General features: G+C 33.8%; 1 protein-coding gene across 2 annotated transcripts; it reads left to right on the top strand.

Annotated features, from left to right (window-relative positions):
* Positions 1-1,072: 1,072 nt before the first annotated feature.
* On the top strand, positions 1,073-4,996 carry LOC117704239 (olfactory receptor 5J3-like). Of its 2 annotated transcripts, none has more exons than XM_034496317.2 (2): positions 1,073-1,200; positions 3,947-4,996. In XM_034496317.2, the coding sequence occupies exons 1-2, from the start codon at positions 1,158-1,160 to the stop codon at positions 4,903-4,905; spliced, it is 1,002 nt and encodes a 333-aa protein (XP_034352208.2). In that variant the 5' UTR covers positions 1,073-1,157; the 3' UTR covers positions 4,906-4,996. The 2 variants fall into 2 exon arrangements, with proteins under 2 accessions (XP_034352208.2, XP_076784375.1); XM_076928260.1 differs by having other exon boundaries at positions 3,944-4,996.
* Positions 4,997-14,253: the final 9,257 nt, after the last annotated feature.

Raw genomic sequence — 14,253 nt, 5'->3', positions numbered from 1 at the left:
TGTTTGTTAGGCTCTGAGAGAGTCTCTCAAGAGACAGCTATATCAGGCTCCTGCCAGCAAGCATTTCTTGGCATCCACAATAGGGTCTGGGTTTGATGACTATATATTGGATGGATCCCCAGGTGGGGCAGTCTCTGGATGGCCTTTCCTCTAGTCTCTGCTCCATACTCTCCTCCTGTGAGTAATTAGCTTTTCTTCTAGGAAGAACCAAAGCACTCACACAATGATCTTCCTTCTTCTTGAGCTTCAAGTTGTCTGAATTGTATCTTGGGTATTCTGAGATTTTGGCCTAATATCAGTGAGTGCACACCACGTGTGTTCTTTTGTGTTTGGGTTACCTCACTCAGGATGATATTTTCTAGTTCCATCCATTTGCCTAAGAATTTCTCGAATTCATTGTTTTTAATAGCTGAGTAGTACTTCATTATGTAAATATATTACATTTTCTGTATCCATTCCTCTCTCGAAGGGCAACTGGGCTCTTTCCAGCTTCTGGCTATTATAAATAATGCTGCCATTGGAGCATGTGTTCTTGTTATATGTTAGAGCACCTTATGGGTATATGCTCAGAAGTACTACCTGGGTCCTCAGGTGGTACTATGTCCAATTTTCTGAGGAACCATCAAACTGATTTCCAGTGTGGTCATACCAGCTTGCAATCCCACCAACAATGGAGGAGTGTTCCTTATTCTCTACATTCTTGTTAGCATCTGCTGTCACCCCAGTTTTGGAACTTAGCATTTTGACTGGTGTGAGGTGGAATCTCAGGGTTGTTTTGATTTGCATTTCCCTGATGACTAAGGATGTTAAACATTTTTAGATGCTTCTCAGCCATTCAGTATTTCTCCCTTAACTATACTATTGTTCATTACAAAACTCAGAAAATGGAATGTCTTGAGGGATCCATTAACTACTAGAGAGTTTCTGAAAACCCTAGAGAAATTCTGAGAAACTTAGTAATGAGCATATTACAATCTTTGAGTAAGAAATTTACTCTAGGGATGAGTCTTTTTTAATTCAGGCATATATATAACAAAATGTGTTATTTCAATATGTCTTCTGACATGAATTTTATATTCTCCCTCATATTGTCATTACAAGGGCTCTATGTATTTTATTCTCCTATATGTAATGATAAGTTTCAACATCCCTTCTACATGTTACTACTGTCATTTGGTGAATTTCTCCAACATTTTAAAAGTAAGAAATATTAGTATTCTCTTTTATTTATAGAAGATTTTATACTGAATTATAGAGAAATCAACTTATAGGAGATCATAACATTTTTAAATACAGTAATGTGTATTTGCTTTTTTATTAATAAGATAAATCTCTTTATTTGGTAATTACATACATAATTTTTATGATTAAATTACTGATTTAGTGATTAAGAAAATATATTCAAATTTTAAATTGAGAAACTTCACAGAAAAAAGAAAGAAAATAAGTTGTAACTTACACATTTTCTTCTTGTATAGAGTTTTGTCTTTTATTACCTAAATATTGTTTGTGTCATACAACTTCCAGTGGTAAGACAAAGAAAAAAATGAATGCAATCTAATTTTTTATACTTAAAATTGTGATTCCATTATCACTATAATTAAATATGATAAAATTATCTTGCATTATTTTATTAATTTATTTTACTGCACTTACAATATAGTACATTATATACACTATAAGCTACAGTATTATAAAATGAACAAATCATGAAGCCAGAGGTTGCAAAAAAAGACATTTAAGTTCAATGTGTCTGTTTATTTGAGAAGAACTGATGAGAACTTATGGTTTGGTCTCCATGACATAATTTCAAAATATGTTGAGTCTACTCTGCTTAAGTGACAATACTCTGTTATGGCTCTGTTTCCAAATAAGAAAAATAAAGATAATAACAAATAAAGTGTCACAATATTTGAGTTAATTTTAAGGCAGTTTAAGGAAGTAACCCTACATATCACTTTGGACAAATATACAGAATATGATGTAGAATGTGTCAAATAGTATGTTTATTTCTCTCTTAAATTGTACATGACACTTAAAATAAGAATCTCAACCATGCCAGCTAACAAAATGAAATTCATTTCTTATAATACATGCCTCATGTGTATTTTATGTTCTATAGATTCACAGTGTAAGTGTAAAATAAAGTTAAATGATTCAGAGGAAGCACACTGTATGTACAGACAGACCTGCATTTGTTCAATAATCATATTCTCCCTACTCTAAAAACTGGGTAGGTCTTGGTAGCAAAGGTAATTTGCCAATAATTATATTTATATCTTAAAGGTTTGTTTCACTGTAAGGGTTAAAATTCAAGAGTTTAAATACACAATGACAAGTATATACAAATATTTCTATTGAAATCAATCAGCAGTTTTGAGTGGTTTTATAATGCTTTACATTTGACATCAAATATCCTTTAACAGGACTTCTTGAAATTGACTTTTCAAACTGTCCAAACATTGTATAAATCTTTGTTTCTAGGAACTGTCAGTTTGTAAAAGTGAAATACACAGTCATAGATGCATGCCAACTGTATATACACTTAAACAGCACACAAATACATAATTTAGGTTTCTCATTAGTACAAGTCTTAAATATCATGCACAATACCCTTTATTCAATAGACATAAAGCAACAAAAACAGCAACATTAAACAACAAAATAGAAAACCACATAAACTCACACTCACATACACAGATAGAATATGTAATGATTTTGAGGTCTTAAATAGAATGTGGTCAAAGGACAATAGTGTGAGTGAATGTGTGTGTGTGTGTGTGTGTGTGTGTGTGTGTGTGTGTGTGTGTGTGTTTGTGTGCATGTGTATAAGGTCTTTGGCATTCCACTAAAGTACATACTCATGACCTAACCCTTGTGAGAGTACCATATTATGTTAAAGTATTTTTATTTGCCAGAAATAATTGTTGCCTTGTAGGCTTCTACTGAATAAACTTAGCCTTTCTAGCTTTTTCAGAACTCTGGTTGGCTGAATCAATTCACCTGTTCTGTCCCAAACTCTTTTCTAAGTTGATTTATTCAAACTGGCTTCCTTAGGCTTCTGACTAAATTACTCTCGCATCAAACTAACTCTGGGAATCTGTTTTAATCTTATTTTCTCCTTTCATCTTTTTTTTTTAACCCATGGCTAGCTTGCTCTCTTTCCAAGCTGTGTCTGTAATATTGTCCCAGTAAAAATGCCTCCCCCCTCCCTTTGCTTCCTTACATCACATTTTTTTCAGATCTGTTTTCATGAGAGTTAGACATATGCCATCTCTGACTCATTCTGTCAAATTATTCTCTGATTTATCACTTTGTCTGCCCCTCAACTAGATCTCACATTCAAATGTGACTGATTCTTTCTAAAAACTAGCTTTACCTTTGTTGTTTGGGATTAAAGGTGTGCAGTAAGGGAGTGTTTGCATTCCAGCTAGAGGATTTGAAGGTATGTAATTCCAGACTGGTTACATAGATCTAGAATGCCTTTGGATATTCTCTATTGCCCGGGCAGCCATATTGCTAGACAAGATTTTATAAATTATGTGTCTTCATACTGTTTCATACTGGCTGCTTTAACATGATAAAAAAGTATAAACGAGTACTTCAATGTAAACATAGATTATATTTCCACCATCAGTTCTTAGGATCGTATAAACTAGAATTTCCCCCCCCCCTTTTTTTTTATGAGAATGGGATGCAGTTTAGCATTCTTTGTGGAGGTGGGGACATAAATATTATACCTAAATATGATTTTCTGCTAATAATTTAGCATTTTTATTAATAAAATTTAATATTAAAAATCAAATGAACCGTGTTTTTCAAAAAGTTTAGACCTTTTAATAGGAATGTTTATAAGCAGGAGAATCAAAGTAAAAAATTTATAATTCTTTACTTACTGATATTCTAATATTGCTACAAATTTATCTGAATCTCATGATATTAGCAGGTACCAAGAAATACAATTACATGGCAGATGTCAACTTCACATTTGTTACTGAGTTTATCCTTTTGGGACTGACTGATCGTGATGAACTCAAGGTGTTTCTCTTTATGCTGTTCCTTTTGATCTATGTCATTTCCTTGGTGGGGAATCTGGGAATGTTTATGCTAATCCACATAACTCCCAAACTCCACACACCTATGTACCACTTCCTTCGCTCTCTGTCATTTGTTGATGCCTGTTATTCTTCAGTATTTGCACCCACATTGCTACTGAACTTCTTTGTTGAAAGACAGACCATCTCATTTTCTGCATGCATTCTGCAGTATTTTTTGTTTGCAGCACTACTTACCACAGAGGGCTTTCTGCTGGCTGCAATGGCTTTTGACCGTTATGTGGCCATTGTAAACCCTCTAACTTACACAGTGGCTATGACAAAATTGATATGTGCTCTGCTAGTGTTGGGATCATGCCTAGGAGGTACAATCACATCATTAACACATACAATTGGCTTAATGAAGCTGTCCTTCTGTGGGCCTAATGTCATCAGTCACTTCTTCTGTGACCTTCCTCCCCTGCTGAAGCTGTCCTGCTCTGACACCTTCATGAATGAACTACTGCTTTTGGTCTTCTCTGGAGTCATTGCCATAACTACACTTTTGACTGTGGTTCTCTCTTATATATTCATTGTTGCTGCTATTCTGAGGATCCGTTCGGCAGCAGGCAGACACAAAGCCTTCTCTACCTGTGCATCCCATCTGACAGCTGTTACTTTGTTTTATGGTTCTATCAGTTTCAGTTATATTCAACCAAGCTCTCAGTACTCCTTAGAACAAGAAAAGGTGGTATCTGTATTTTATACCCTGGTGATTCCTATGTTGAATCCACTGATTTACAGTTTAAGGAACAAGGAAGTAAAAGGTGCTGTGAAAAGAGTTATAGAGATCAAACATTCCCTGCATTAAAATGTCACAATGTGTTTCTAAGACTAGGACACAGGACACTGACTCATGTAATAATGCTTTTGATGATCAATAAAGTTTCAACCTATTGGAACTGTCAGTTTTGTTCAATTTGAGTACCAAGTTTTGTAATGATAAAAATATGCATCCAGTAACAATATTTCAAGATTACCAATACTGTATGGTATTTTCAAATTAAACCCCATACTGAGACTTTTAAAAAATTACTGAAACATTAGTAACATTTTATTACCTTATGTGACGTGAACTTGTATGTTAACATATAGAGACATCTATACATTTATATATACCAATAAGTTCAGAATAATTAATTTCATGAAATGAAAATGCCTCTCTTTTTTGATCAATATAAATAAAGTATCTGTTAAAACAAACATATTTGGAACTGGAATAATCAGAAAATGGATAAACATGAGTTTCCTTCTTGGGGTGAAGACACTTAATACAGTAGATTTATTTTAGGCCCATTTTAAGAAATTTCTGCATTGAATCAGAAAAAATTCTATAAATCTTTTTTTTGGTTCAATCTCAGTTATATTCTATTCAAATGATTTTGAACAGCTATATAATTTTGATATCTCTAACACATAAATCATGATTTAAAAAAAATCTAATGAGTTTGTGATAGCTGTTTCTGGTTGTCAAATTGATTACATCTTGAATGAACTACAATCCAGAAATAGAGGGTACACCTGTGATCCAGACCTTGAGGCTGGAAGACAGGTTTCTGATCTGTATCTTGACATGAAGATCTTGAAGCATAGTGGCCATGAAAATCTTAGGTGCAGTCAAGGTACCCCATGCTTTCAGTTGCAGAAGACTAAGACAAGCAAATCTCTGAGTTAAAGGCCAGCTTGGGAGAAAGCAGGTTTTAGATCTAGGAGTGTTGGTTCACACCTTTAACCAGAGCCATACCTTCTGCTGGAGGCCTTCATAAGGGCATTGGACTTATTTCCAACATATCTGTTGGAACCTACTTTTAGAGAAGACTATCTTAAACAACTAGCCTTGTGGGACTGAGAAACTACTGGATTCTTGGACTTCCCATTCACAGCTACCCATGATTGGGTTAGTTGGACTACAGACTGTAAGTCATTACAATAAGTTCCCTTAATATATAGAGACATTCCATAAGTTCTGTTACTCTAGAGGAGCCTAAGACAGTGGTCATAAGCTTGTGTGTGGTTGTGGTAAATGCAGCTGCATATCCAGGGAGGCCAGCAAATGTCACTGGATACCACAGTATGAGAGTTATCTTACAAAACCTACGAATAAATACTGCTAGGAGGAACATAGCCAAGCAGGCACAGATGTTATACTGGCCTATGTGCTGCTGATACTTCCTCTCTGATCCAAGCTAGAATTTGCCATCATAGCTAGAGACCTTTAATGATGGATCAATTGATGAAGCAAGAAAGACACTGAAAAAAATGATAGTGTCTGATCTGGCTATTGAGAGCAGGTGAGATGCTGGAAGCAAGGTATAAAGGTTTGGCTAGCTCCTGTAATAAATAAGTCTGCTTTTGTCACTTGTTCAATTCATGGAAACTATGTTATGGTCTCTGTGTCTTCTTACCTTTAGCCCCCAAGAGTCTTGGTTGGGGCTGCAAGCAACAAATATTTGCTTGAAGTCTTGGCAGAAATAATGAGGAAAGTTTGAAATATATCTGAAATTATGAGATATCTTGCAGTACATGCTAGAAATAGTCTAATGAACAAATTACTGTTTGTCTTTTTATGATAATACACAAAATCAAACTTTCAGCTATCATCTCTTCTAAATATAAAACAAAATCAACAAAAATAAAATTTAGATATGTAATAATTGAAAATGGAAGAGGCTATAACAATTCAAATTGAAGAGATATAGTGCAGTTCTTAGGATATAGATACATCTATATCATATCGTATACACACACACACTGATTGATGATGCATATCATCTATTATGATCATGGTACTGATCACCAATCAATATCAATCTACCTATCTGATTTGGTTTTGTGAGAGATGGAACCATAGTCTCGCAATTGTAATATAACAATTAAACCACTGAATTTTATTCCAGGCACATGGAGGACATTATTCAATATGTCAATTACTCTATTGGCTACTACAATACAGTACACAAGATAAGTTATGTTTTAATGCAGTTGATAGTTAACCATGCTAAAGTAAAGTTAAAATATACCATTTAGTAACATTTTGAGATATATCAAATGTGATGAATAACTAGGGCAACTATATTAAAGAGTGTATTGGGAGGAATGTTAACTATACATGACTGCTAAGAGTAATCTCAATTACTTTAAACTAACAAAAAAGGTTCAGTGTCAATGAATTAAAAAAAATTATTCTTCATCATGTCTACAAAAGAATTACAGAATTCATTCCATGTTATCTTACAGAATTGATTCTATGTTATCTTATGCTCCTATAATTATAACTATTTTACTTCTTTTCCTTAGGTCTATATAAACTTTGTGCTAAATCTACACATTCTAACAGTAGATAGCAAGAAAAAGCACAATTAACTTCCACCAGGATTAATAATGGATTATTCTCATCACCTCAATGGGTTGGAGGTTTCTATATTGAAAGAAGCAGACACAGAACAGTTTTCCAGTCTTTGATTTGTACATCAGTAGATTTAGTCAAATATCTATTAAGATAGTTTAAAAATTAAACACTTCACTAAACACTGTTCATGCACACAATTCTTCCTGGCATCGTTTCTTTGACACCAAAATTGCATATGTGTACTCACACTGCTTTAGGCATAATTAGTAATTCAGAAATAATCAATGAAAATAAAAGGAAATGCATGAGTCTGTTCTCTGATTTGTATATGGAAAAGAAACATCTATGATTTTTTTGTGAGAAGTTAGGGAGCCAATTCTCCACAGATAATCAAGAACATATAATAAAAATAAATTCTTATAAACAAACCTCATATAAAGGAGCATGAAATTGAAAGGAAATTCTTTGATGTTTAAAACTAGAAGTAGGAATTTCTGGAATGGAATCAAATGGATTTGAGGATGTACAAAACTGTATGTTTTTGTAGTGGCAACTATTTTCCAAGGGTAAAAAATTCCAATATTTATAAAAGTATACAGATAAAACCATTATAAATTAATTGAAACATATTTTCATCACATTGATTTGGAGACTGAGTCTGATGATAAGGCCCAGGCAGTCCTTGAGCCAATGTTGCTCTTTTTCTTGTTCTATATCTCTAGTGCTGAAATCATAGGCACATAGGCTCTTGTGTTTTAAAAGAACAGATTTCTAAATTATAACAAATATATGCACTAAGCTTCTTTTCTATTCATTAGTGTAAGTCCTGAATAGTAATTTAAACTAGTAAGTTGAATATTTCTGTAATAGGAGTGCTCTAAATATCAGTACTACTAAATGTAAAGTCAGTTTTACTATTGATGAACAAAAATATAGATCATTGCTTTCAACCCTATCTGAATAATCCAAGACTAGCAAAAGTCCTCTCCCAATGTTAATATATTCATTTAAGCAAATAATTTCAAAGCACTAACAAAAAGTAGAAGCCTTGCTTTGTGTTTCTTTAATGTAATTACTTTGCTGTTAACTGTAACAATGAAATAAAAACTGTTCTGAAGTCTTTGAGAATTTTTCATAATATACTTTCTCCTAAGAGATGACTATCAAATATTTGATAAACATAATTAATTCATTATGTATACTTGGGGAAAAGTTGCATTTCATAATGCACAGAATGCCTTGAATAGTAAAAGTCTTCTATGGCTTTTAGCATAAAAGATCATCTTCTGCCCTAAATTTGAATACTACCAAATTTCCTTTATTGCAAAAGAACCATCAGTTTAGTTTTACCTGTGTTTTTTTGTTGTTGTTTGTTTTTGATTTTTCTTTTGTCTTTGTTTTTAAGATACTGCTCTATAGGACAGGTAAACTTGAAACTAAATAGTAGCTGTACTGCCAGTTTTGTGTGTCAACTTGACACAAGCTGGAGTTATCACAGAGAAAGGAGCCTCCCTTAGGAATGCCTCAATGAGATCCAACTATAAGACATTTTCTTAATTAATGATCAAGAGTGAGAGAGCCTGTTGTGGGTGGTGCCATCTCTGGGCTGTTAGTCTTGGGTTCTATGAGAAAGCAAGCTGAGCAAGCCAGGGGAAGCAAGCCAGTAAGTAACATCCCTTCATGGCCTCTGCATCACCTCCTGTTTCCTGACTTGCTTGAGTTCCAATCCTGCCTTTCCTTGGTGATCAACAGAAATGTGGAAGTTTAAGCTGACTAAACCCCTTTCTTCCCAACTGGCATCTTGTTCATGATGTTTTGTGCAGGAATGAAAACCCTGACTAAGACAGTAACCCAATGTATTTCAGAACCCATAGAGATCTTCCTGTCTCAACTTTTCTACTGTTTATTTTGATAATAAAATTATGAAAAATCACACATGGCTTGTTTTTACTTGAGATAATTAAGACATAGGCTTTAGAGAAAAAATTGCTGTAGGTTTAAAAAAATGAGAATACATCTAACTTAAATATATATGTAAGAGAACTGTTTTAAACATTACTATTTATAATTTCCCTCAAGATATCATTTAAGGTAAAGTCAATGGCCAGAAATAAATCTTTACCAGTAGATACAAACTAGATGATGAAAAGACCAAGAAATTATAGGAGTGGTGTTAATTTTACTTAATCTTATTTTGTCATCCAATGGTGTTAAGACAGAAATATTTGTTGTTATGTCTCACTCTACTCCTCAAAATATAGGATCTACTGGTATTTATGTTCACAAGCTTGTTTTCTGTTTGTGACTGAAGCCCAAGGAAAGTGTTACAACCCTAAGGAAAGATTTTTGTTGGTTCTGTTGTTAGGTATTTTTCACAATAATGTGTTCTACTTTCCATGGCTATACCTTTATTCATTACAAAACTCAGGAAATACAATGCCTCTGGGATATCATTAAGTTCTTGAGAGTGTTTGTTTTAAGTCCCCAAAGAATCAAAGAGAAACTTTTATTATTGAGTACATTACAGTCTTTGAACCAAAAGTTTACTCCAGGGATGGTTCCATTTTCACCAAGGCAAATATATAACAGAAAAAAAATCTGAATTTGTCTCATGACACTATATCAATGATCTCACTCATGTTTTCATTTCAAGGGCTCTGTGACTTTGACTCTGTATATGTGAGGATAGATTTCAATTTCAACCAAGCTACTTGAAAAACATTTAAAAATGCTTGTATGTTTATATAAGCAGGAATATCAGAGGGGAAAATTCTGTGTTTTAGATAATGTTACTAGTTTCAAATTCCTAAGATATTAATATTCTACTGTTGGTGCCAATTTATCTGATTTAAGTAACCATGTTTATAAAAATCAATAAGGATAAAAATAACTGCTATTATAGTGTTCCTTCAAGTGTGATCCAGTATTCTAAAATATATTCAATAATGTACCATAAATGTATGGGTGGTATTTTGTTGTCTAATTAAGCCCTAAACTAGTAATAATTTCATTCCCACAAATGAATCGTAATTCATATAAATACATATATTTCTGATATAAATATACATATGTAATTATATAAATATTTAGACATATCAGTAAGAATACTATAAAAGAAAACATAAAATGAAAAATACAACATTTGAAATAGACTTTAGCATATTTAGTTTTTTTGTCTATATTTTTATATGATTAATTTTTTTATATGAGTACACTGCAGCTGTCTTCAGACACACCAGAAGAGGATATTGGATTTCATTACAGATGGTTGTGAGCCACCATGTGGTTGCTGGGAATTGAACTCAGGACCTCCAAAGGAGCAGTCAGTGCCCTTAACCGCTGAGCCATCTCTCTAGCCCAGAAGCTAGAACGAACCCAGATGTCCTTCAACAGAGGAATGGATACAAAAAATGTGGTACATGTATACAATGGAATATTACTCAGCTATTAAAAACAATGAATTTGAGAAATTCTTAGATAAATAGAACTAGAAAATATCATCCTGAGTGAGGTAACCCAATCACAAAAGAACACACATGGTATTCACTCACTGATAACTGGATATTAGCACAGAAGCTTGAAATACCCAAGATTCAACTCATAGACCACATGAAGCTCATGAAGAAGAAAGACAGAGTGTGGGTGCTTCAGTCTTTCTTAGAAGGAGTAACAAAATACTCAAGGGAGCAAATAAGGACACAAAGTGTGGGACAGAAACTGAAGGAGGCACTGTCTGGAGACCAATCGACAGGAGTATCCATCCCATGTGCAGTCACCAAAGGTAGATGCTGATGTGGATGTTAGGAAGTGCATGCTGACAGAAGTCTGATATAGCTGTCTCATTAGAGATCTGCCAGAGCCTGACATATTCAGAGGTAGATGCTCACAGCTAACCCATTGAACTGATCAAGGGATTCCCAATGGAGGAGTTAGAGAGAAGACTGAAGGAGCTGAAAGGGTTTGTGGCCCCATGAAGAGAGCAACAATACCAACAAACCAGAGGTCCCCAGGGTCTAACCCACCAGCCTGAGAGCACATAGAGATGGACCTATGGCTCCAGCTATATATATAGTGGAGGATGGTCTTGTCAGGCATAGTTGGGATAGGAGATCCTTAGTGCCATGAAGGCTAGATTCTGAGTGTGGGGGAACTTGAGGATCAGAGGTGGGAGTGGGGAGGGTAGGTATGGGCACATCCTCATAGAAGCAGGAGGAGGGGGAATGAGATAGAGGGTTACTGGGCCAGGGTGTGTATGGGGATAACATTTGAATTGTAAATAAAATATCCAATAAAAGAAAAAAAACAAAAAGAAGAAAAAATATCATTTTCACAAACTAAAGTGTTGGCATTTTCTTTATCTAGAATATAGTCAAGTATGTGTTTAAAATCTTTTCTTGGTTATTTATAGTCTAATATTTAAAGTAAATATACTGCCTTAAAAGTACCTTCAAGACCCAAAGAACCTAACAAAAACAAGTATCAGACATGAAAGGCTCTCTTTTGAGTTGTTGGCCAGAGCTTTCTAAAGAATACCCCAAACAGGCATTCTATTGCTATTGCCTTTGGTAATGGCCCAGAAGGGAAAAGTAACTCACTATTGCTAAAAACCCAATAAATTTAAGAAATAGTGACCAGAGAGCTCTGAAATATAACTGAACTGACTGCATCCTGAGTAAGGAATGGCTTGATGGTATCAAATGCATCCAAAAGGCACTAACAGTCTCACCCAACTAGGATACCTATGAACCACATTAACATCAAGCATGGTATGGTAACCTTATGAGTCCAATAATGGCCCACAAACTTGGCAGTAACCATCATCTTTGTAATTTGACTTAATATGTCTTCAGTAAGAGAGATGCCATGCTTGGTACTGGAAACCTAAACATTCAGTGGTGGTAAAATTATGGTTATTGGAAGAGAACATATAACCACTGGTTTACTAAGCCAACATAATCTCTAACAACAATTTGTATAAAAGATAATTGTAATTTTTAGCCTACATCAAGGAAACTTCTCTTTACAACAAAGGTAGATTGCTACAGAAAACCATAGCCAATCAATATTCAGAGTTGTGGAGCCAAGTCTCAATGGATACATCTACAAAAGACTTGCATAACTAAGGTTAAGGAAACATTGTAAAAACCAGAGGATCAGAAAGTTTGCTGGGAGATATTGTTCCCTGGGAATTTCAGATGCTGCACCCATAAAAATCTCACCAACATGACTGCCTGAACATGAAATGAACAAGGGCAATACTGATAAACATGCTAACTGGTCGGAGAAAATCCCATGAGCCTTTAACTCTAGACAAAGAATTATTAGCAACTGAGAAAAGTTGGAGAGGAAGATGTTGTCTAACCCTTTGAAGAGCACATTGATGAGTTTTCCAGTGCCAAGTAGTCAGCCCTGAAAATATACATACAAATAATGTTATATGGACTCAACAGATGATATCTACATGTGTGTCTTCTATAATAACTAAAATTTCACTTTACTTCCAAACATCATTTTGGATTTGAAGCAGCAACATGAAACTGACACTTTGTAGATGTAGTCTGACTTTTCCTACATGTATCTCTCTATTGATGAAGATCCTACTGTCTTAGTATAATAAATATAGCTGACTTCCAATTAGTAGACTCTGATAAAACTTCATAAGAGAGTAATAAACTTATTTATTATTATATTAGCAAATGGCCTATTATTCTTAATCTTAATTTTAGTAGCATTTTGACTGTCCCTAATAAACCTATATTCAGAAAAAGCAAACCCATATGAATGTGGCTTTAATCCTATAAATTCCGCACAATTACCATTCTTAATAAAATTTTTCCTAGTAGCCATTACATTTTTATTATTTGACTTAGAGATTGCCCTATTACTACCTCTACCAAGAGCAATTCAAACAACCACTCCATTACAATAATATTTACAGCCTTCATTTTAGTCACAATTTTATCTCTTGTATTAGCCTATGAGTGAATACAAAAGGATTAAACTGAACAGAATAACTGGTAATTAGTTTAATTAAAATTAATGATTTTGACTCATTAGATTATGATCATATTCATAATTACCAACATGACATCTGCCTTTCTTAATCTCACATTAGCCTTTACTTTATTGCTTCAAGGAACCCTTATATTTCACTCTTTGGAAATATGTATGCATGTATGTATGTATGTATGTATGTATGTATTATGCAACAACAACTGATGGAAAAATAACAATAAAGGTGAAGGTGAGCAGGGAGAGGTATTTGTAGAATGTTTGAAGTGAGAAAAGGAAAGGAGGGATGTAATCATTTAAATATTAAAATAATAAAACATATGAAAACTAAATTATATGTGTTAGTCCCATCCATGAGTACCCAGAATATTACAAGCATCTAGTAAATAAACATGTTTCCAAGGAAAATATTGTATAACATATTCCTCGGAAACAATAATTATTATACCAAAACTGACACTATTATGAAGCTTATATTAATATGTTTAAATACTTGTAGATATTGAACTTATTATTCTAAGTTTACTGTCACTTTTGTATGCAGTTGTCCATTTTTTCATTATTGTTTGGTTTCTAAAGACTTATATAAGTGACTTAATTATGCATATTACTCTTCATTAATACAATTTAGAATTTCATTTAAGGCTACATTGATCTTTTTTCTATTTTTTAAATCCATTCAACTGTTGTACCTTTGAAGCATTTCAATGTGGCAAAAAGGATGATTAAGAAATATATACAAGCCCACTTGCTGAGTCCTCTGAGTAAGCCAAACTGCCTTAAGCAGCCTAGTATCCT

This window comes from Arvicanthis niloticus, chromosome 2 (assembly GCF_011762505.2).
Source record: "Arvicanthis niloticus isolate mArvNil1 chromosome 2, mArvNil1.pat.X, whole genome shotgun sequence".
NCBI classification, from domain to species: domain Eukaryota; kingdom Metazoa; phylum Chordata; class Mammalia; order Rodentia; family Muridae; genus Arvicanthis; species Arvicanthis niloticus.
This window is presented reverse-complemented; position numbering and strand designations above follow the sequence as displayed.